The 24,925-nt window shown below is 43.8% G+C and overlaps 1 protein-coding gene across 1 annotated transcript; it reads left to right on the plus strand.

The window, feature by feature from the left end:
- Positions 1-69: 69 nt before the first annotated feature.
- LOC127545763 (zinc finger protein 30 homolog) lies at positions 70-24,450 on the plus strand. The gene is made up of 5 exons (XM_051973247.1): positions 70-198; positions 3,423-3,520; positions 7,897-8,023; positions 11,556-11,651; positions 20,315-24,450. The coding sequence occupies exons 2-5, from the start codon at positions 3,485-3,487 to the stop codon at positions 21,112-21,114; spliced, it is 1,059 nt and encodes a 352-aa protein (XP_051829207.1). The 5' UTR covers positions 70-198; positions 3,423-3,484; the 3' UTR covers positions 21,115-24,450.
- The last annotated feature ends 475 nt before the right edge of the window (positions 24,451-24,925 follow it).

Genomic DNA, 24,925 nt, shown 5'->3' on the forward strand with positions numbered 1-24,925 from the left:
ATTTCCCAGAAATCCTAAAAGACAAACGAGGAAAGAGGTCCCTGCGTGACATCTCTTTCCGCTCTCTTCAGGCTCTGGTACCGGAAATGAGTCATTTCCAAACTCGTTCCAATCGCAGCTGCACTGGCTTCCTTCAAGCCTCCGCTCAGCGTGAGCTCTGGGCCGGGGGAGACCCCGCCGGAGAACAGAGCGAGCGAGGTAGGGCCGTGCAGGCGGCGGGGCTGCCGGGAGGGGGCGGGGCCTCGAGCGCCATGTTTCCCCGTCCCTTTATTTCCTCGTTGGGGAAGAGCTGGTGGAGGCACGCGTGCGCACTGATCCTTAGTCGCTCCTAAAGGAGCTTAGCGGGTGGCCTCGCCTTCTCCCGTAGCTGACTCTCTCATTGGACAACTGTTATGCATTGGGCGGGCAGAGTGATTTTGAGCCAATCAGAAACGCCTCCGTTCCTTCTCCCGCGAGTTCCTTGGGTGAGAGGGCCTTGTTTGTGCCTAGAGGATGCTCTGCAGCATCCCGGGCCCATGTTCAGCCTCCTTCCGCAGCCGACGCCGGGGCAGCCTGGTCTCCCCCTAGAGGGGGGCGGAAGGTTTTCTCTTCTTCCCCTCCCCCACCAGCCTGCTGTCTGGGGTCTTTCCTGCCACTGTGGTCCGTCTGTTGGTCCGTCCCTGCCCTCGTCCAGCCCTCCACTCCTATCCCTTCCCTCCCTACTCCCTCGGGCCTCACACGGCTCCAAAATCCGTGATTCTTCCCCAAAAGGACCCTTGCAGGCCTGCAGGTTGGACCAAATAATCCACACGTGTTTGCTAAGCACCTACTCTGCACCAGGTCCTGCTTTGGGCTCTGGGGATTCTCTTAGACAGGAACATGTGCACAGCATAAATGCTAATAGACGCGAACCTGGGACTTGTGGTGCAGGGTTGGCAAAGCGCCCTGCAAAGGCTGTCTCACGTGATCCCCTGAACCACCCGGTCTAGGAGGGGCTGTTATTGCCTCCTTTTTGGAGACGAGAAAGCCGGGCCAGAAGTGACCCCCGGGTCCCCAGCAGGTGAGCGTCTGAGGTAGAGAAGAGGAGTTTTCTGTATCCATACGAAAGGAGAGCATCCATTGCTGGATTGTGGAGGGGCTTGCCCGCGGCTGTACCCCGGTCTCAGCGCCCAAATATTAGCTAACTTCGAGAGAGAGAGGGGGGATTTTGGAATAGATTGTATGACGTGGGAGTCCCTGACTCAGGACACCCAGCATGGCTGCCCTCAGCGGAGACGGTGCTGGTTTCTGTGAGCAAAGCAGAATTGAAGTAGCTCGGAAGAAAGGCGAGATGTGCAGAGTTAGAGAAGCCCCCGGATGTTCATGGGGACTGTGTCCGAGCATCCTGTGGCTGAGCTCTCCCAGCTGGTATTGGTCTGTCGGCCACTGTCCACACTCTCACTGGGTCCTAACAGAGTCATGTCACTTTGATGCTCTTCCGGAACCAGGGACATCCACCAGCTTCTCTTTACTCCCAGTCCGTCATCACTCCCGCTCCCCCCTGCATCTCAGACTCCTCAGTCTGCCTCCTTGGCCCTCCTGTTGCTGCTTTCCCCGTCTCTCTCTTCTTTTTCCAAGTCATTCCCTTTACCCCATTTTCCCTCCATTCTCCCCTTTCCTTTGGATATCTAAAACAGAACTCATCCTCTTTCTCCTCCCCATTTCCCAGGAGATACCGATTCTGTTGAGAGAACTACCATTTTCCTGGGGAAACACGTTCAAGTTCATCTCCATCTTCCTCTTCTTCATCTCCCCAGAGCTGATGAGCTCTGGCCACTTGTACCTTCATGGCACCTTTCACGGCTTCTTTCTTTCTGCTCACTCAGCAACCTAAGAGGGAGATTAGAACATTTCAAAATCCACCTTGAAAATCTTCTGTCACTGCAGGACCTGGCATTGGAGTCTCTCTATGATTACGCTCCCACTGCTTCCCTTCATCCAGGGCACCCAGGTGGTCTGCCAGGCCTTGAGTCAGAAAAACCCGAGTTCAAACCCAGCCTCAGACATTTACTAGCTGTGTGGCCCTAGGCAAGTCACTTTACCCTGTTTACCTCAGTTTCCTCATCTGTAGAGTGAGCCAGAGAAGGAAAGGGTGGACCACTCCAGTACCTCTGCCAAGAAACAAGCCACAAAGAACTGAATAATTGAACCACAATGGTCCCTTCATCTACTCGTTTATTCATGAAATTGGATGACAACTTTCCCTGAACTTGGCATTCCATCTGCTTTCCCTTGGTATCCTGTATATAGTCATTCTTTTCCCTCTAAGTGTCCTTGCATTGTGTGAAACATATGCCCTTCTTTTACTCAAGAAACTTCAGTAGCTTCCCCTTACCGTTAGATCAAATAGGAAGTCTTCATTTAAAGATCTTCCACAACTTGGTCCCTTCCTATGTCTTGTCTTTCCAATTTTCTTGCACTTTATTCCTCTCCACCTACTCTGATCTGGCTATTCCAGCTTTCTTGTGGCTCCTTCCACAGGACCCTCCATTTCTCCTCCTTGGGTCTTTCTAATGCCAATTCCTCATTCTTGAAATGTTTTCCTTCCTCAATTCAGCCTCCTGGCTTCCTTTAAGATTTGCCTCAACTCCTACTTTCTGCAAGAGACTTTTATGGGGATTTCCAATTGTTGATGCATCTTTCTTGCAGTTATTCAGTCTGTAAACATTGAGTGTCTCCTATGTCAGACCTATGCTAAGTTCTAGGAATATAAAAGAAAAAAAAGGCAAAAGACAATCCCTGCCCTTAAACAGCTCACAATGTAATGGGGGAGACATGCAAACAAATATAGGCCAAGCAAGCTGTCCGCAGGCTAAGGAGGAAGTGGTTAACAGTGGGAAGGCACTAGAATTGAGAGAGTTGGCAAAACTGGGTTCATTTTTGTACATAATGAGTTTAAGATGTCTCCTGGACATCCTCTCTAAGCTACACTGCCTGTATTTCTCTGACACATGCTGGATTCTTGCTGTAGATTGTAAACTCCTTCACAGAACTTCAGAACTGGAAGGGGCCTGAGCAACCCATCTCCAAGTAAGCCTCCCCCTCACCCCATCCCTACTAGTGGTCGCCAGTCCCTTCATTTAAGACCTGCGGGCCCTCGGCACCACAGCCCTCTCTGCAGGTAGGAAGTGAGGCGATTTCTTCTGAATCTGGCCCAGGTTTGCTCTTTGGTGCCCTCTTCCCTCCTCCCCACCCTCCTCCCGGTTCCTGTTATTTCTAGCCTCTTAAAGACAGGTCTGGTTTACTTTGGCCCCTCCAGGCTTGGGCACATGCTAAACCTTGGCTAAATCCTGGGACTGTCCCGTGAATTCCATGGCATCCCCACCCTACGGAGGGGCAGGAGCCGTGTTCTGAGAGCCGTTGGCGGGGGAACATCCCCCTCACGATTCCTTTCTCTTCCCCAGCTGGCTCTGCCTTTTGAGGTCTCCGTCTGGCCCCAGCAGTGGAGACCACCTCGGAGAAAGAAATGGTCACCAGCCTCCTGACATCCAGAGACACCACGGTGAGTGAGAGCCTGGTCTTTTCTGAAATGTGGATGCAGTTTCCCGCTTCTTCTAACTGGAAACGTGGCCGTCGGAGAGGTCGAGCGTGGAGGGCTCTGAGATGATCTGGCTCATCCCTTTGAGAGGGGAAAGTGCCAGGGCCAAGGACACTCAGCTGGCGCTTCTGAGCCAGGACCTAGATTCTGGTTCAGTGCAATGGTCCTGGCCCAGTGAGACCAAGATGGCACGAGTGCTTCGCCAGCCCCAAACGGGATGCATGTGAGTCTTACTATTAGACATAAAAGTGGTCTAAAGCTTAGGGCTTGGCAAAGCTCTATTTAGCGCCTTCTCTCCTATCCAACTAGAGCACTGTGTTCAGTCCAGTCAGCCAACAAGCATAAATGAAATGCCTGCTGTATACCAGGCCCTGGAGATACAAATCTAAAACCGTACATGTACAGAGAATTCAGGCTGCTTTCCTGTGTTAGAGGAACTGGCAAAAGGCCTCTGAGAATTAATTCTGAGAACAAATCAAAGGAGAGGTTCATCCCTTTTCATTGGTCTTGCCATGAGAAATATATACCAGAAGCAGTTCTGTGTACCAGGTTCTTTAGCAGACAACTTAAAAGAACTGAAGCCTGCACCTCTATTTACAGCCATAGAATACGGCCACAGAGTACTGGGTGGGAGCTGCACGGGACTGGGGACCAGTTTGCATTTTTGGTTCATGGGTTCCCATGGCCAAAGAAGTCATCGTTGCCAGGCCAGGCTGCAGGAGCTGAGCTGTTCTTTACTGACCTCGATCTGTTCTCAGACTCACTTCTCAGAGGTCTTTGGCAGGACTATCCCAGACTCGTTCTGGCATGGTAAAATCTGAGAGATCTTGGGTCCTGCTGGTGTAGGAACCTAAAGTCACTTTCACACCACAGGGAGACAGAGAAGTGTCTTGGCAAGGTCGAAGTTAGCAGTTGGCAAGAACAAATTAAAGTTAGTTTCATGTGACATGGATTTTTAAAAATTTTAATTGATATCTGTCATTTTTATGTCATCTAAATTTTTCTTTGTGTTCTCCCAGAAAGCCATTCTGTACAACATATAAATTTTGGGGAGAGAAAGAGCAAAAGAAAAAATCAGCAAAATTTATCAATACATAAAAAAACAAAAAAAAAATCCCCTCTGCAAAGATATGGAGTTCAGTGTTTTTAGGTTTTTTCAAATTTCATTCTGTTTTGTTGATGTTTACTTTTCCATTTATTTAAAACAAACAAGTCCCCCACCTCCCACCCCCCAAAAAGCAAAAATCTCCTTGTTGTGATGAATTTACAGGAGAATTTCTTTCAAACTTTTAAAGCACAATTACTAATAACAATATATGTTATTTTTTAAAATTGAGAAAGAGTGCACTCTACCAGACTCCTTTTATGAGGCAAATAGAATAATAATACCTGGACCAAGGAAGGATAATGGAAAGAAAGAGATCTGTAGATTAATATTAATAACAATAATTCTGAAATCATTCTCTATCAAACAGAATATAGCATTTCATACAAGGAATTCATTATAACTAATTTGGATTATAGGCATGTAAGTAAGGTTTAGCATTAGAATAACTCTGATAAACATAATCTTATTAAAAACAAAAAACACCCTAAACCACATCATCTAGATGCTAAAAAAGTTGTTGATAAAGTAGATTCATTTGGTATAGAAAGATTTTTTTAATATCATCCAGAAATGGAAACATCATATAGAAGGGTGATTCACTAGAAATTTTTCAAGTAAATATGTCCATTTTTCCTGCTATTACTTGATACAGTTCTAGAAATGCTACTAATAGATAATAGCTTAAGAGAAAGGAGCAGCTAGGTGGTGCAGTAGATAGAGTACCAGCCCTGCAGTCAGCAGAACCTGAGTTCAAATCTGGCCAAAGACATTTTACAATTTCTAGCTGTGTGACCCCGGGCAAGTCATTTAATCCCAATTGCCTCAGCAAAGAAAAAAAAAAGATAAGAAAAATAAATTACAGGTATAAATATAGCCAAAAAGAATCTAAACCTCATCCTGTCTACTGATTATATAGTTTGCTTAGGAAATCCTAGGTAATCAGCAAAGAAACTGTATCAGAACCTTTAACTATAAAAATGTTTTCCCTGTTTATTGCTTCCCTTCTAATCTTGTCTGCATTAGTTTTGTTTGTACAAAAACTTTTTAACTCAATATAATAAAAATGATCTATTTTGTGATCAGTAATGATCTCTAGTTCTTCTTTGGTCACAAATTCCTTCCACTTCCATAGATTTGAGAGGTAGACTATCCTATGTTCTTCTAATATATTTATAATATCACTCTTTATGTCTAGATCATGAATCCAATCAGCAAAGAAACTAATTGAGAAAATGGCTTCAGCAAAATTGCAGGCTACAAAATAAACACACAAAATCAACAGCATTTCTGCAGAGTGATAGCAAAATATATCAGTAGAAATAAAAGTCTCAAGTTCAGTTGATTAAATTGCAAGCAATACTTCAAAATAATGAAGAAAAAAATAGGTGGAAGAATATTTAGTGCTCATGGCTAGGTCATGTCAGTATAATAAAAGGGACAATTTTGAATTGCCAAAGTGAATTTACAGTTTAATGCTATACCCGTCAAACTACTCATGGGTCACTTTATAGAAAATGATAACATAGCAAAATTTATTTGATAGAACAAAGATCAAAAATGATTGGTTGATAAATATGGATTAAATAAATCTCAAAGGAAAAGAAGATACTGAATAATAATGGTAGGTACAGAGCCTGAACGTGGCAGTGGAGAGCAAGGAGTATCCAAACTTGCACATCTTGACCATGAGTGATAAAAAATTAGTAGAAGGGCAGCCAGTTTTGGCAAGACTGCAAGACTAATGTCACTTCTCCCCTTCTACGGGAAGTGGGAGACTGGCAGTAGACACCCCCTGTGTGATAGTGTGGTGCTATACTTAAATCCAGAAAGCCCTGAATTCAAATCCTGCCTTATGTTCTAAGTTTCCTACCACGACCAGTGAATACTGGAAAGGGGAGCTGAGGAAGCTGTCATATGTTTGTCTTGCTCCCTTCAGACCTCCCCGAGAACCTTATAACAAGGAATAAATAACAACAGCAACAAGTTTAACACAACTAAGCGACCTAGCCGCCGTGTCTCACGTCATATACATCGTCCTCTGCCTCTGCAAAGAAAGGAAGGCGGCGTCCTCTCATTTCTTGGCTCTGGGGCCAACTTTGGTCATTTCAGCTTCAAAGCATCAAGTTTTTTTTTTTTTTTTTCTCGCCCTTTTTGTTTGCATCTTTGTATGTTATACCGATTATGTGTAGTAAATGCCGTGTTATTGGTTCGGTCTGCTTTAGTTTCCCTAAGACTTTCCAGATTCTGTGGTATCTTCATGATCTTTGTGTGATGTTTTATCACATTCATGCACCGCTGTGACTAAACAGTCCCTCCCCAATTGATGGGCATCCCCTTGTTTCCAGTCCTTGGTCACTCCCAAAAGGTCTAGTATGAATATCTTAGTAGAGAGGGCCCTTTCTTTTTATTCCTGATCTATCCCTGAGACGTCCTTTCTTGTTCTCAGGTGTTCGTTAACTTCTTTAATGATCTTTTATTACACAGGAATATAATAATTTTATTTTGCCAACATCAGATTCTTGGCTTATGATTTGTAGAATCAATTCATTTCCTTTTTGGACATTTTGGCAGCGTTCGCACTTGCCTTCCTAATAACTGGCCCGGTGGGCAGCTAGGTGGCTCAGCAGACAGAGCCCTGGGCACAGAGGCAGAAGAGCCAGGTTCAGATCCGGCCTTCGATACTTAACTAGCTGTGTGAATTTGGGTGAGTCATTGAAGCTCTGTTTCCTTTAATCCACTGGGGAACAGAAATGGCAAAACAGTGCCATGCCTTGCCAAGGACCGGACAGCAACAGAAATCCCACGAATTTCTCAGGTATCCTTGTGGTCCTGTGCTATTCGCTTACATTCGCGCAGCGTGAATGTTCGGCCATTTCCCAGTCAGGGGCTGGCCGTGACAAGGATCACCGTGTCTTTGGGGAGATCTTCGGGGCATTTTCTTAGCCTTGGTCTTGGTCTTGCGTCTCCATCCGGGGGTCTCTTTTGTAGCCTTCAGGCTGGCCCGGAGGGGCTGCTCTCATGAATTCTGACACAGGGTTCTTGGTGGGTTTGGTGGCACAAAGCTGGGCTGTCATTGTTTTATTCCCAGAACAGGCTTGGGTTTAGTGACCCGGGCAGGCCCCATCCATCCCTGCCTTGGATTGTGTGGAAGCCCGGAGCCTCACTCCCTGCTCCCCCCAGTCCCCTCCGGGGGTTCATCTAGGGAGGCTCATTGGTGGATTTGGTGTTTCAGAAATCACTGACGTTGAGAGATGTGGCCGTGGACTTCACCCGGGAGGAGTGGGGGAGCCTGCGCCCCTCCCAGAAGGAGCTGTACCGGGACGTGATGCTGGAGAACTACCGGAACCTGGTGTGCCTGGGTAAGGACGGGCCCCGGAACTCGGAGCTGGAGCGGCTCCTGAGTGCTGAGCAGCCGTCACCAGGGGATGAATGATCCTTGGGTGGCCCATCGTCCAGACACTTCTGTGCCTTCTCACTTAAGGGCCTGGGTCTATACCCTCGGGGCTGGCAGTACAACTGCAATAATAACCAGTGGTTCTATAAAATAGCACCATCTTTGGTCCTCACTACAGCCCTGTGAGGGCGGGGCTATCACTAACCATGTTACAATTAAGGAAACTGTGGCAGGAGTTAAATGGCCCACTCAGGGTCTCACAGCCAGAAGGATGTGAGGCAGAACTTGAGTTTGGGTCTCCTGGCCCTTCCCATGGCCTCTGAGGCTCTTCTTGCCTTGCTCTGGGCACGATGGACCAGTTAGACTCCTCTCCACGCCCCAGAGCGGACTTCGGGGGTCCACGGCAGCTCCCTCTGGACTTCTTTGGGATCCCCGCGTTTTCCCAAGAGAGAAGGGATTAAGACTGAACCCTTGCACTCCTGAAAGTGTGTCCGTGGGCAGGTGTGCACGTGTGCCTGCATGTGTGTGTGTTTATGAGAGAAAAGAGAGTTTGCACGCCCATGTGTGTACCTGGAAGTGGAAGGGCCCTTGGGGAGGACGGAGGCACAGAAGCACTGGACAGAGCTCTGTGCTCACAAAAGGGCTGGTCTGAGACTTCCCCCCTCAGGCTGGGACCATGGCCAGGCTTCCGGGTGGGCTCTCACCTCCCCGTGCCCCAGACAGGACTCATGGTCTTTCCCATGATGGTGCCGCCATTCCCCAGCACGGAAGCTGGTCCTGTCCTTTCCTCCAACCTCGCATGTGCACACAGACCCCCAAGCTTGTTTCAAGGCCGCCATTCCCTCCCTCCTCCTCTGCCAGACTGGGCCCCTCTCCCCGTCATCCCTGTTCTTTCCCTTCTCTTCAGTCTCCCCCCTCTACTGGCTCATTCCCTTCTGCCTAAAAAAGCCCTTGTTTGATCCTTCCATCACTTAAATCCAATCCACTCCATTAAGACCTACCGTCCTGAGCCAGTGGTCCTCTGGGAGAAGGGATGACCGCCCACAACCACCACAAACCAGTCTGATCGGGAGACTCCTTGCATGAAACAAAGGTGCCTCTGGAGAAGGAGAACAGAGGAGCTGGAAACAAGGCAGATGGCCTCCCCTCCCTCTTCCTTCCCTCTTTGGAAATGGCAACAGCTGGGCAAACTGAGTGAGGATCAAGATGACCGATGGGCCAGCCCCCACACCCATGGGCGCTGCTGAGCTCGGGGAAGGGCGGTCAGGCCAGAAAGGCCTCTCCTAGACACTGGCATCCCAACTGGCAAGGCTACTGCCAAGTGCCCCTTTAAACCATGTTCTAGAAAAGATATGGATGGGCTGCCTGCCGGCTGGGCAGTACCCATGGTTCTCACCCTGCCGAGGTCTCCCCCTTCCAAGGGAAAGAGGCCCACAGCTGGGTGGGCAAGTGGAGCTGGCCTCCCAGACAGGGGGGCTGAGCTTGGGGTGTGTGTGTGCGTGTGTGTGTGTGTGTGTGTGTGTGTGTGTATAGTGTGTGTGTGTGTGTGTGTGTGTGTGTGTGTGGTCTGTGTGCACAAGCTCACAAAGCAACCTGATCCCCGTGCAGGTGCCAACCTTCTTTATAAAACAGTATGCCTAGTTTGGTATGTTTATTATCTGTAATCTGTCATTTTTTAAAATAATATTTTATTTTTCCAAGTGCATGCAAAGATGATTTTCATCATTCACCTTTGCAAAATTTTGCATTCCTAATCTTCCTTCCTCTCCTCTTTCCCTCGACAGCAAGCAATCCGATATAGTTCAACATGTACAGTTCTTCTAAACGTATTTCCATATTCACCATGCTGTGTAAGAAAAATCAGATTAAAAGAAAAACACACACAAAAAAACAAGCAAACAAACAACAACAGAAGTGAAAATACTATGTTGTGATCCACATTTCGTTCCCATAGTCTTCTCTGGATGCAGGTGACTCTCTCCATTTTGAGTCTATTGGAATTGACCTGGATCATCACATTGTTGAAAAGAGCCACGGCCATCACAGCTGATCATCATATAATCTTGTTGTTACATATACATTGTTCTCTTGGTTTTACTCACTTCCCTCAGTATCACTTCCTGTCAGTCTCTCCAGGCCTCTCTGAAATCATCCTCCTGGTCATTTCTTATAGAACAATAATATTTTATAACATTCACATACCATAATTTATTCAGCCATTCCCCACTTGATGGGCATCTACTCATTTTCCAGTTCCTTGCCACCACAAAAAGGGCTGCCACAAACATTTTTGTATGTGTGGGAATGTTTTTTAAACATCTAATTGCTTCTGTTCCCTTTTTTTCTTCTCATGATTTGGGTACCATGATTCTCATGGTACTTTATTGCACCAGTAAATATGGTTTATAGAATATACAATGATGGCATTTAAAATATTTAAAAATTTAATAGAAGGAATGTGTGACCAAAGAAAACTGAAGATCATTATTGAACACAAAATAGATCATTTTAATTATATTAAGTTAAAAAGGTTTTGTACAAACAAAGCTACTGCAGACAAGATTAGAAGGGAAGAAATAAACTGGGAAAACATTTTTACGTTCAAAGGTTCTGATAAAGGCCTCATTTCCAAAATATATAGAGAATTGACTCTAATTTATAAGAAATCAAGCCATTTTCCAACTGATAAATGGTCAAAGGATATGAACAGACAATTTTCAGATGGCAAAATTGAAACTATTTCTTGTCACATGAGAAGATGCTCGAAATCACTATTGATCAGAGAGATGCAAATTAAGACCACTCTGAGGTACCACCTCACACCTCTCAGATTGGCTAAGATGACAGGAAAAGGTAGTAACAAATGTTGGAGGGGGTGTGGGAGAATTGAACACTAATACATGGTTGTTGGAGTCGTGAACACATCCAACCATTCTGGAGAGCATTTTGGAACTATGCTCAAAAAGTTATCAAACTGTACATAACCTTTAACCCAGCAATGTTTCTACTGGGCCTGTAATCCAAAGAGTTCTTAAGAAGGGAAAGGGACCCGTATGTGCAAGAAGGTTTGTGGCAGCCTTCTGACGGCAGATCACTAGGATGATTTCAGAGAGGCCTGGAGAGACTGACATGAGCTTAGATGCTAATTTGTTGTAGTTTGCTTGAATTTTATTGTCTTTCTCATTTTTTTCCTTTATGATCTGAGTTTTCTTGTGCAGCACGATCATTGTATAAATACATATGCTGATATTGGATTTAACATATTTTTACCATGTTTAACTTATATTGGATTACCTGCCACCCAGGGAGGGAGTTGAGGTAAGGGGGGAGGGGGGAATTGGAAGGCAAAGTTTTTCAAAGGTCAATACTGAAAAATTATTCTTGCATATATTTTGAAAATAAAAAACTTCAATAAAAAAAGAATTGTGAAAAAACTAATAAAGACTGAATGTTGACAGAGCTTTCTCACCCCATCCTTTCCCCTTCCCAACGAGCAGGGCTTGCAGTTTCCAAAGAAGACGTGATCTCCCAGTTGGAACGAGGAGAACCCCCTTGGGTGCCTGAGGGAGACGCCCTGAGCGACCCCTGCCCAGGTGAGTGGCTGAGAACCAGGCGGAGAAGTTCTTACACGCAGCCGCCCCACGTGTCCTGGGGGCAGGGCTTTTGGACCCCTTTTATAGGGGGTCGGCCTCCTCAAGGACAGCGGGGCCTTCAGCAGGGAGAGCCGAGGCTGCTTGTCCCCAGAGAGGGAGAGCTGATGCAGGAGCGCTCAGGGACCTCAGAGGCCAGCCCTCCGTGAGCCAGCTGAGGAGCAAAGGGGGCCGCTGAGGGATGGAGGCGGGATCGGAACCCGGGGTCTGTCAGTCATTCAGGGCACACCCTGGACGGCCAGCCTCTGTTAATGACGCCGTAGGTCCCCCGGCTGTCCCGTTGGGACACCCTTCCCTTCTCCTGCTCCCCACGGCCGAGGAAGCAGTGCCCTCAGCAGGGATGGCGGCCCCCCTGCAGCCCGCCCGCTGTGACTCAAGCGTTCTGGGTTCCTCCTCCCCCAGTCGGGCTCCTTAAAGCCTCCTTATAATGAAAGGGCTCCGGGCCTTAGGAGGGCTTCAGGAGTCACGGCCTCTGACCCCTCAGCGGTGATCTCCGCTCCTGGAGTCAGCCAGCCAACACAAGGGTCTGGGCCCATGCTGAGGACCGAGACCCACAGGAAAAAGGGATCCTCTCTCCCTTGTGGAGCCGGCGCGGCGTAGGAGAGAGCGTCCAGGGGCCGGGACTCAGCAGGCTCCAAGTTCGGGTCTGGCCCCAGGCTCTCAGCAGCTACGCTCTTGCACATGCACACTCACAAATACACACATAAACACACACAGCCCTGGGCTGAGACTCCGGAAGCTCAGAGTTCAGGTCTGGCCCCAGGCTCTCACCAGCAGCATGACTGAGCAAGTTGCGTAACCTCACTGTGCCTCAGTTCCCTCCTCTGTGAAATGGGAATAATGATAGTGCCTTCCTCCCGGGGCCATTCTATGGACTGAATGAGATGATATTGGTGAGGTGCTTTGCAAACTTTGAGGTTTCCTCTAAATGCTAATTATTGTAAACAACCATCAAAAAGGCAGTTTGGGAGAGGGCACGAAGTTTGAACTGGGAGTCAAGAGGTAGCGATTGTGGAGGAAGGGGATTCCAGGCTCTGGGGAGCCCGCCATCATCCCTTCTGCCAGAGATGGGGAAGGGGATGTGGTGGGGAGGGGCTTCTGGGCCAAAGAGCCTGGAAGGGCAGGTCCGAGGTGATCGGGAGCCCCTGGAGCTTGTCGAGCAGACAACTATACTTGGTCAGCCTGATGGCGTGGAGTAAGCGGAGGCTTGAGGAAGGAAGCCCAGAAAATAAGGGAAACATTTAAATATGAAAATCCAAGACATGTAGAGAGGAGGCTGATAGTATCAGGCCAGGCCAGACATGGTAAAAGCCTGCTCGGAGGTGCTGCCGCGGTGCTGGGTGCACGTCAGCCATTCTCACTGATTCCTCTTCCTCGGTCCCCCCAGAAGCTCTTTGAGACCTTCTTGGACCCCCTCAACCCCCTCTGCTCTCCTTGTCCCCTTTCTCACTGAAGGCTCCCTTCTTACTTTGCTGAGAAAACTGAGCTCATTCCTCCTGAGCTCTTCTCTTCTCCTCAAAACCCTCCCCACTCTCTCTTCCCCCCCTCCCCCACAGGCCTGGCCCAACCCAGGGGCCTCCTCCAGCTCTCACTGCTCCGGCAGACTGAACCGGCCATTCCCGCTCTGGCTTTGGTCTTCCCTGTGTCTCCTGCCTCCTTCCCTTCAGTCTCCCCTCCCTCCTTGTCCCTTACTCCTCCTGTTATCGCCTCTTGTCTCTCCTCCCTGGCCCAGACAAACCCTGAGGAAGAGCCATTTTCCTCCTCTGCTTCTCCTGCTTCCAATTCACTCCCTCCTTTGCAGTCTGACCTCGTCATTGGCCAAAGCACAGGTTTCCAAACGTCGCTTTGCGGGGAAGATTTCTAAGATGAGAGAAATGAGAGAGTGCAGATTTGAACCCGGGCCTTCCTGACCCCTGGCTCAGCCCTTTACCCTCTGTGCTATTGAGCTGCCTAAGACAGGAGTGAGTTTTCCCCAAGAGTGGCTGCCTAAGGTGAGAGAAATGGTCTTGTTTGTAGACAGCAAAGAATTAGCCAGTAGATGGAGAGATGGTTCTGATTACAACAGGTTATAAAAGTGAGTGAGAGGAAGGGAGGGGGAAAGGAAGGAAGGGAAGAAGTGAGGAAGGAAGGAAGGATTGGAGGGAGGGAGGGAGGGGGAGAGAAAAAAGAAAGGGAGGGAGGAAGGAAGGAAGAAAGGAAGAGAAGAAAGGAGGATGGGAGAAGGAATGAAAAAAAAGGAAAGGAAGAAAGGCACGGAGGAAGGAAGAGAGGAAAAGAAGGAAAAAAGGAAGGTGGGAAAGAAGGGGATGGAGGAAAAACCATTTATTAAGTAGCAATAATGTGCACCAGGATACAGTATCATCTCACTGCTATCTCCATTTTACGGTTGAGGAAATGTTAAGTGATTTGTCCAGCATCAAACAGCCAAAAGAATCTGAGTGCAGATTTGAACCCGGGCCTTCCTGACCCCTGGCTCAGCCCTTTGCCCTCTGTGCTATTGAGCTGCCTAAGACAGGAGTGAGTTTTCTCCAAGAGTTTGGCTGCGTAAAAGGCACATCGTTACGGTGGCATTGTAAAATAAGTGAGGATTTTTTAAGCACAGGGAGGCCTGGGTGTGTTTATAGGTCCTGGCGACAATGGGAAATGATCCCGTGGATAGGAAATGTTTCTGTTTAAAGGGGTGGGGAGTGTACCCTGTGCGAGTCCTCTGCTGTGAGTCATCGGGGGCTGGGATTGAGGGTTGAAATAGAGAGGGAGGCCTTGAAGAGAAGGGCCTCCTCTTTAGGCACTAAAGTAGGGGAGACCATGGAGTTCCCTGGGAACGGCCTTGCAATGGGGGAGGCTTGAGGAGAAGAAAAAGCTTTGGAGTACCAGCCCTAGAAAGTGGGTCATGGAACCGATTAAGGAAGACCAAGATTGCCTCGAGAAAGTGACAGCTGAGAATGGGGCTGGCCTCAAGAAGCAGCCACTTGGCTTCCCTCAGCACCTGTGGAGGGAGGAGGAGGCAGTTGGCTGGAGCACTCCTGGATTGAGTCTAACCAGGGGGTAGTGCTCACAGGGCAAGGTGAAGGGATGCAGGAAGACTCCCCTGAGTACTCCCTCAGGTTTAAGTGCTGGGGGTGTAACCAAAAGAGTGAGGGGCTCACTTCTCATGGGAGAGAGCCTCTGGGAGTGGCACAGGGGGCAGGTGGAAAGGCCCAGGATCCCCACGTGGCTAGTAACAGCTCTTTAGGCGGTCTCCCAGCCAGTCCTGCTCATCCTGCTCCCGCTTCCTCTTATGTGGCTGGCTGGTCTCTTCTTCCTGGATTCTTTCACTTTGCCTTCTTCTGTGACAAGAGCTTCGGGATTTCTTCATATTCTCTTGACGTATCCTGTGAAACATGTCACAGAGTTCCATGTCACCAAGGAGCCACAGTTTCTGTATTGTACATTTAGATTGCTTCTGGTTTTTCTCAGTGACAGTAACACTGCTGTGAAATTCTTTGTATAGATGACTCTTTTTTGTTGATTTGTATTTGATGTGGCCAAAAAATCCCAGATGGTTTTGTCATTTTCCGTCATCACCAGATTGCTCTCCAAAAGACACCGGGAGCAAGCCTTCTAGCCGGTCTGTCTCCTCACGTCCCTCATAGCTTGATTGCTCTTAATAACTTTTGTCACTTTAAAGGGAGTGGGGAGGCCTTAGAGGTGTTTTAATTGGCATTTCTTTGATGATGACTGAATCTGAGCAGTTTTTCAAATCATTAAAAATGTTTCCTTTTTTGAAAGTTTTTTGCGGTGGGATTTTGAAAATCTTTGTTACAAAGGCAGCTTCCCTAGGGAGAGAGATGAAGAGGGTTATATTCAGAAATGAATTGTCACATCAGTAAAGCTCTTTTTTTTTTTTAATAGCTTTTTATTTCTATGCATGGGTAATTTTGTAGCATTGACAATTGCCAAACCTTTTGTTCCAATTTTTCCCCTCCTTCCTCCCACCCCTTCCCCCCGATGGCAGGTTGACCAATACATGTTAAACATGTTAAAGTAAAAGTCAAATACAATATAAGCATACATGTCCAAACAGTTATTTTGCTGTACAAAAAGAGTCATATTTTGAAATAGTATACTATTAGCCTGTGAAGGAAATAAAAAATGCAGGCGGACAAAAATAGAGGGATTGGGAATTCTATGTAATGGTTCTTAGTCATCTCCTAATGTTCTTTCGCTGGGTGTAGCTGGTTCAGTTCATCACTGCTCCATTGGAACTGATTTGGTTCATCTCATTGCTGGATATGGCCACGTCCATTAGAATTGATCATCCTACAGTATTATTGTTGAAGTATATGATGATCTCCTGGTCCTGCTCATTTCACTCAGCATCAGTTCATGCAAAGCTCTCCAGGCCTTTCTGATCAGTAAAGCTCTTAAAAGAAAAATTTGTTCCTGCTTATTGTGAACTTGGATTTAAAGCTTTTTCTCAAATATTTAACCATTCCATATACATCCTGCCACTAAATATTGCTGGCTGTGTGACAAAGAGCAAGAGGTTCCCCCACTCTGAGCCTGAGACTAGAAGGTAGCCACACATTGGGCATTTCATTTAGAGAGGGATTCCCCATCCCAGTGAAATGTCTGGTCCTGGATTCATTTTGTCTGCCAATACAAATGTGTGCATTCATAGTTTCCTCTAGTCTGTCATTTTTCTTTTTCTTTTATGTGTGTCTGTGAGTGTGAATGTGTGTGTGGTAGTGGTCTGTAATTTGTTTTACATAATTTGTAATCCAGTCTATTTTGTCCCCAATACTTTCTGTAATAAATTTAACAAATTAACATAACATAAACAACCTGTTAGTTTCCATGGTCTCAGCTGATCCTTTTCTATCATGTATTTTTTTTTTTTTAGCATATATAATTTGTAGAATCACCTTTTTATTTTATATCTTCTACTTATGATTGCTTCACTCTATATTACTTCATGTAATCTTCCCTCATTTTTTTTTTTTTTTTGTCCTTAAGTGATAATTGGGAAGCCCTGTGAATTGTACATATATCAGAAGGTGTATGTACATATATGAATGAGAAGAATATGTACATAGCTGACCACAAGGCAGTTACTGGACATTGACCTTATGCCATCCTTTTGTTATTAAAAATAAAAATATTGTCAGTGTGATATGTGTGCCTGCAGTATTGCAGCTGAGGAGACTGAACTCGAGAATTCTGAGCTGGAGGATTAAGCATCAGCATTAAGTCAGGTACCAACATAGTGAGCCTACGGCCTTCCTATCTGCCAGAAAGATGGCGCCCAGTCGCAGCTCCTCAGCTGTGTTTCTGCAAAGTTACCATCATTAAATTTTATTGTTTCTTTAAAAAAAAAAAAAAAAAAAACCTATCTTGGCTAATTTAAAGAGGGGCAAGTGGTATCAGTTGTTGCCATCTGCATTTCTCTGATTATTAAGAAGTTTGAAGAGTTTTTACATGAGCTTTTCTACAATTTGTGATTATTTTTCTGAGAATTAACTTTACATTCTTAGGACATTTATCATTTATCTTTTGGGCAGCTATAAATCCCAAAATTATGCCAGTTTCTTTTAGATGTTTAGTTTCAGTTTTTTAATGAAAAACAGTTAGCAGAAAGATTTTGTTTCCTGATTCCTTTTCCTCTGGGATGCATCACTTGCTCTTTTATTTTATTTAAAAAATTTTTCTTTTCAGTTCCAAATTATTTCCCTTCTCCCAGCCCTTCTTCAACCCACCAAAAAGACAATCTGAAAACTTATTATGCCTGCAAAGTCATACAAAACATATCTCCATTTTAGTCACGTCACAAAGAAAAGCAAGAAAAATAAAGTGAAAAAAATCTGATTCAATCTGCATTCAGAGTTCATGAGTTCTGTCTCTGGAGGTGAATAGACTTTTTTTTAATCATGAATCCTTTGAAATTGTCTTGGGTCACTTCATTGAACAGAGCAACTGAATGTTTCACAGTTGATCATCATTACAGTATTGCCATTACTATGTTCTTTTGGTTTTGCTCATTTCACTTTGTATCATTTAAGTCCAGGTTTTTTTGAAACCAACCTGGTCTTCATTTCTTATAGCACAATAATATTCCTTTGCAATCATAGACCATTTCCCAAAATGTGGTCATGGGATTGCATTAGGTGTTTTTAACTTTTTTTTATTTTTTACAATTACTCTTGTTTGTGATGCCTTCCGTTTTTACATCCAGGCATCTCCTCACCACATTGAACACTTCCCAATACAACAATAGTTATACAGCAAAAATTCTAATATATTGAATCATATATGACAGTGGGCATACATGCTGGCTGTCCCAGAAGCCCCCGACCCTTTTGCCATGAAAGAGGAGTCATGTTTGACCATTTGATTTTTGGAGCCTTCATTGTTTTCTTAGAGTCCATTTTTAGATTAGCAATCTACTTTGTTGTCATCAGAAATATATCATTCTATGTGTTCCTCTCAGTATTTGTTCATAAGGATTTTCCCAGGTTTCCTGAATTCTTCATATTTTTGCTCCCTTGCAATACTCCATTATATCCTGATGTGTCACCAGAAAGAAAAATTCTAAGACATAGTTACTAGGCAACAGATTTTTTTTTTTTGCTTGCAGTGCTTGGGAGACACCCAGAAAGAGAAATCTCCAAGTATAAACACAACTTATTTTTCTTACAGAGTTTCTTTCATACAGAAAAGCAACAAAATCCAAGGAAGTATTCCCTTTTTCTGGTTGTCCACATTAATGAGATAGAGGAATGAGTGGGTATGCAGAAAAACCCATAGTTAAGAAATATCTACATTAATAGGCTAGAAAACAATACATGGACAACTAACGCCTAATTTATCAATAATATAAATGATGCGGACAAGTAAAACAGGATATAGGTAATATGTGGTGCAGACAATTAAAAGCAGGATATAGGTGATATATGACGCAATTAGAACAATTTATCAAAGATATGTAGGATAGGCAATTAACTGTAGACAGAAACATCTGTCCAAACAGGATATAGGATATAGGATATAGGGAGTTTTTCACAAGTAAGCATTATTATGGTTTCTGCTTTCTTAGCAAATGATAGCAGTTGTTTTCTTGAATTTATGTTGGTTTGAAATTAGTTAAACTCTGTTCTAATTCATATACCAATTTTTTCTTCCACTCACCAATGAATGCATCAGTTTTTATTGTGCAACTTTTGCCTCTTATAATTAATTTCTTCTACTTATTGTTCTCCACAATTGCAATATGCTATTTTGTTTGTTATAATTCAGTTCTTTAAAAAATTTTGATCATTGATTGCTTAGGAATTTATTTTAAAGCTTAAAATTTGAATCTACTGCTATTAATCCTGACATTATGATGTAGTTTCCCTCAAAATTTTATTGAATAATTTCTCTAGTCTGAGATATATATAAGATCATACTTGTAAAAGAGTATATTTTATGCATTTCATTTTTATCTAGATTATCTATTCTATTTCATATGTGTACATCTATGTGTCCAATAAAACATATATATATACACATCACATATATTGTTTTATTGTATAGAGTAAGTAAGATCTGGTAAATGTTGGTCTGTTTTTTTCTTTTTTACCCTGTGGTTCTACTTGATATTTTTGTTTTTTCCATATAAATTTTGTTATATCAGAAATGGGTAAACTAATTATTTTATCTATTTTTTATTGTTTTCTGTTATCTTTTTATTTATTATATTATTTTATCTATACTTTTATTTATTTATTTATTATATCTTTTTTATTTGCTTCAGGAAAAAGCAAATTCCAATTTTCATTGGCATATTAAAACTAAAAAATTAATTTGGGTAATTTTTCCATTTTTATTCCACTGACATGTTACAAAAATAGAGATAAACAATATGTGTACTATTCTCCAATTCTAGCAATCTAGATATAGTTACATTTATAAAGTGAAATAAATTCATAGAGGGATGTGTTCCCTGTGTCTTTTCCTAAATGGACACCAAGCACCACTTCAAAAATAGTTTCTGGAACATATATTAACTGATTTGCCTACTACCTGGTAATATCTTTTTATCCGTGCATAAATTGGATATAAGTGAGGCAGGACCACACAAAATCATCCGCCTCATTCTCCCTTCTAAAGCCGCCACCGTCCAGTGGCAGGACAGAATCAGGACAATTGGTGATAACTCGAGATGCAGGGGGTGACCTTGGTGTCTTTGATGTCTAACCAAGCCCTAAGCCTGGTTCACCTACCTTTATGGCCGTTGGAACAAATTGTTGTCATTCACCCATTCCAGCAGGGGAAGTCTTTCCATGCTTGGGGTAGACACTCTCCTATCTCACTGCAGGGTTTGAGAACCTTTGATTGTCCTCAACCTGGCCGCTATACATGCTATAGCTTCTGGGAGCCACAGGTCAGAGTTAATAAGATTGCTTTGAGTATCAGTGTGAATCTCTTGAATAATCTACAAATGAATACATAAACTCAAGATGGGCTTAATATTTGTTCTATATTTTAAAGTTTGACAATCTTTTTTTTTTTGAAGGAGAGGTAGAAAATTTACATTAATTTACAATGCAGGGAAATAGGTATTTACATTTTTTAAAAATTTATTTCAGATTGGGAGACTGTGCTTTATACCAAGAGATCATCTCCCAAACTGGGCATTCCTTTGGGAGAATCAACCCAGGAAAGATTTATAACACCTTGTGTCTTGAAAATGGGAGAAGCCTGGAAATGTGATACCAAATTAAGGAGGAAACAGAGGAGTGAAGAAAAACCGTATGAATGTAATGAATGTGGGAAAGCCTTTCGCCAGAGCATTGAACTTACTCGACATGAGATTATTCATACTGAAGAGAAGCCTTATGAATGTAATGAGTGTGGGAAGACCTTTCATCGGAGTACAGGCCTTACTGAGCATCAGAACATTCATACTGGAGAGAAGCCATATGAATGTAACGAATGCGGGAAGGCATTTCGCCGGAGTACAGAACTTATCCGACATCAGAGAATCCACACAGGAGAGAAACCATATGAATGTAATGAATGTGGGAAGGCCTTTCATCGGAAGACAGGACTTACTGAACATCAGAATATTCATACTGGGGAGAAACCTTATAAATGTAAGGAATGTGGGAAGGCCTTTCGCTGGAGGCCAGGTCTTACTCGTCATCAGACAATTCATTCTGGAGAGAAACCTCATAAATGTAATGAATGTGGGAAGGCTTTCCATAGTAAGTCATCGCTTACTGAACATCAAAAAATCCATACTGGAGAGAAACCTTATGAATGTAATGAATGTGGGAAGGCCTTTCGCTGGTGGACAGGACTTATTCGGCATCAGACAATTCATTATCGAGAAAAGTCTTTTGAATGTAATGATTGTGGGAATGCATTCCAGGAGCCCACAGCTTAATCAACATCAGAAAGTTCATACTGAGGAGAAGCCTTATAAATGTAGTGAATGTGGGACAATCAGCTTTCTCAACATCAGACATTTCACACTGGGGAAAAAACCTTCTGAATGTGATGAATGAGGAAAGGCCTCCTGCTGGAGCTCACAGCTTCCTCAACATTAGATGAATTATGTGGACGAGAAAATATGAATGTAATAAATATGAAAAGGCATTCTGGCAGAAAACAGTCCTAATTTTAAAGCAGAGTTAATCCTGAACAGATAGTTGTAGAATGTAAGGAACATGGACCACAAAGAAACGTTATGAATATAATGAATGTGGAAGTCCTTTTATCCCAGGATAAGATTTACTGTATGTAAGAAAATTCATTTTAGAAACCTTGTTATCTATCCTCAGTTGGCCTTCACTGAAATAAGGAATCCCATTATTTTTCCTTCCCCATAGAAACTCTTCCAAACTTTTTTCTCTTAAGTCTTCTATATATCTCAGCCCTGACACTCAGCTGAGAATCTCATTTCTTATTTTACTGAGAAAGTTGAGGGTATTCAATGTATTCTCTTTATCTCAAACATCTTGACACTTCCTGCTTTTCCTCAGTTTCTTCTCCTTGCCTTTCTCCTTGGCAGTGGCAAGAATGCCTTAAATATGCAATTGATTCAATCCCTCTTGTCTTCAGCAGAATGAAAAGGCAATGATTCCTCCAGTCCATCTTCAATCTATTATAGATTTCTTCTTACTGTTTTCAAAGATGCCTAAGTCTATAAAAAACTTTCCTCATCCAAATTTAGGGGGAAAAACTATATCTACTCTCTCTACTTCCTTTTCTTTCATTCACCCCCAAACCCTTTGTTGTATGATGTCTGACCACCTTATTCAACTGAAACCATTGCCTTCATAGTTACCAGTGATATCTAATGGCTACATCTAATGGTCCTTTCTCCGATTTCATGCTTCTTGATTTGTCTGCTGAATTTGATGCTCTTAACCACCCTGTTCTCCTGCATACATCCCCTTCTCTGGGATTTCATAACACAACTTTTTAAATTTTTCTTGTATGACTACCTTTTGGTATTCTTTGCTGATTCATCATCCATAGCATGCTCTCTAAGTGTGTTCTCTAAGCCTCTCTCTAAGGCTTAAGTCTTCTGGTCTCTCTCTCCATCCTATTGGTAACATAATGGGCCCCCATGAGTTTAATCATCATCTCTGTTCAGATAACCCACAGACCTCCATCTCCTGCCCTGGAGCTCTAAGTTTGAATCACCAAGTGGACATTTCATGAGACATCACAGACTGAACCTGTCTAAAAGACAACTTATTCTCTTTCTCCTTAAGGCTATCCCTCTTAAATCTTTTCTCTGTTTCTGTTATTCTTCTCATCACATATTGTGGCAAGACTGAAACCTAGGTTTTCCTAACTCCCAGTCCAATTACCCCAGTAAACTATGCTGCCTCTCATGAATGTGTTTCTTATAAAGGATTCTGATCAGCCGGGTTCATGTTCTAGCTCTACTACTTGCGACCTATGATCATAGATAGGGTTACAACTGGAAAGGACTCTCTCTGAGCTGAGTTTCCTCATCTCTGAAATGAGGGGATTGGACTAGACCAGTGGTTCTCAAATGTTTGTTCTCAGTATCTTTATAAAGTATCATATATATTGTAGTATAAAGATACTACTAAAAAGGATTGTGAATCTGTGCAAAGAGTTTTTGTTTATGTAGTTATATTTATAGATATTGGCCATATTAGAAATAAAAATTAATGCTGAATTTATAGACCCTCTGAAGGGGTTTCAGAGACCCCCAGGACTCTTTGGTTCACACTTTGACAACCACTGGACTGGATGATCTATAAGCTTCCAGTTTTAAATCTTTTGAACACGTTCAGAATTCTATCTATCCCCAGAAGATTTATTAGTTAGGCCTTTTTTGTGTGCCTTCATATTTCCATATTTTTTCAGCTGTGTAACCTCAGTGTATCTTTAGCTCCTCACTTTTGTTCATCCCACATATCCAGTTGGTTGCCAAATTTTGCCATTTCCACCTCTGCAGTAACTGTCACTCTGATCTCTTCTTTCTTCCCACTGATGACCTCAATTTAGACACCAGCACCTCTTCTTTTATTATAGTGTCTCCATGTTGGTCACCCTGGCTCAAGCGTCTTCCCACTCCAGTCTCTACACTACATTGTTCCCAAAATGATATCCCACAAGTACAGATCTGAACATAGAACTCTTGGGCCTCTAGGATAAAAGATAAAATCCTGTTTAGCTTTTGAAGCCTTCATATTCATTCCCCAAATTACCTTTTTCAGACTCATCAGATAGTGTTCTCCCTCCCACACTTTGCCATCTAGACAAACTGTTCCTCACATATAATACTCCATCTCCTGTCTCTGTGCTTTTGTCCTGGGTAACCTGCATGCTTGGAATGGACTCGTTCCCCAGCTCTGCCTCAGATAATCCCACAAGATTGGCTCAAGTCCCACTGACATGAAATGTTCCCTGATTCCCCTCGTGGCTAGTGCCCTCCTACCTCAAATGGGCTTGTATTTATATCCCATTTATTGTTATTTTTATTCTTCATAAATTATATACTTACTGAATGTCTTACTCAATAGCGTGTGAACTCCTTAAGAGCAGGAATGGTCTCATTTTTTGTCTTTGTAGTTACACTGTCTAGAACAATACCTGGAACATGTTAGATACTCAACTGCTTCATTTTGAAGAAGGCCAGTGACGTCACTAGGGAATCTCTTAACTTGCAAGTGAATTTGATTTAGGTGAAGGAGACTTGCATAGAGTCATCAGCCTCTCCCTCCAGAACCATCGAAGGCCAGACAAAAGTCAAAATGAATGGGATATGGCGGATGGCCTTGGCGTCTTCAATGCCTGACCAATCTCTAAGCGCTCCACAGTCCTTTTTGTGGCTGCTGGAACAAATTGTTCTCATCCGCCCATTCTGCAGAATAAAGTCTTGGAGTACCTATCTCTTTAACTTATTGACGGGTTTGAGGCCTGTTCCTTAGCCTCAACCTGGCGTGGCCTGTCTGCTGAGATGACTTGGCCAGGTGTGGCCACTGTGCGTGCTACAGTTTCTTGGAGCCACAGGTGAGAGTTAAGTGACAAGTGGACACTGCAGGTGGATGAGTAGCCCTGAAAAGGGCTCAGCAAGCCCTCCCATCAGTTGCTGGTTCTTCGTGAATATCCCATTCACCATTTCATGCTTTTTGGCTAACATCAAGTGTTGTATCTATTCTTATCAGTTTAATATGGGATGCACTATCTATCTGAGGACGATGTAAGATACTCAATAAAAGCTTGTTGATTGATAGATTATGGATTTTTGATTGATTGATGAACTCACTTCAGAAGACTCTTTGACGCTCCTCTGCTTTTTGGTAGAGCTGTGTGTCAGAGTATTTCCTGCCTCATACTCAAAGTCTAGTCCCCTCCATTTATGAATGGAGCTGGGGAACATTTCTGTTACCTTAAGTAGAGAAAAATACTCTGGGTTACACACAACCTCGACCAGATTAAACTCAGGCTAAGTCCTCTGTGCAGAGTCTCTGCCCCAGATGGGACCTCACTTTGACAAAAGTCCCTTTGGAGCAGATTCCAAGTGCTGGCCACCACATCATTGGTGTTAGGGACATCTCCAAGGCAAAGGGGAGTATGTATAGCAGCTTAAACAAGTAATCTATATAAACAAGAAAGGCTGCTGGAGCCAGAGTATAAAGGAACAGAAATTCTTGTTTTATCCCACAAGCAAAGGGGAAGCACAGGAACTTCTTAAGCAGAAGAGTAAC

This window comes from Antechinus flavipes, chromosome 1 (genome assembly GCF_016432865.1).
Source record: "Antechinus flavipes isolate AdamAnt ecotype Samford, QLD, Australia chromosome 1, AdamAnt_v2, whole genome shotgun sequence".
In the NCBI taxonomy this organism is placed as follows: domain Eukaryota; kingdom Metazoa; phylum Chordata; class Mammalia; order Dasyuromorphia; family Dasyuridae; genus Antechinus; species Antechinus flavipes.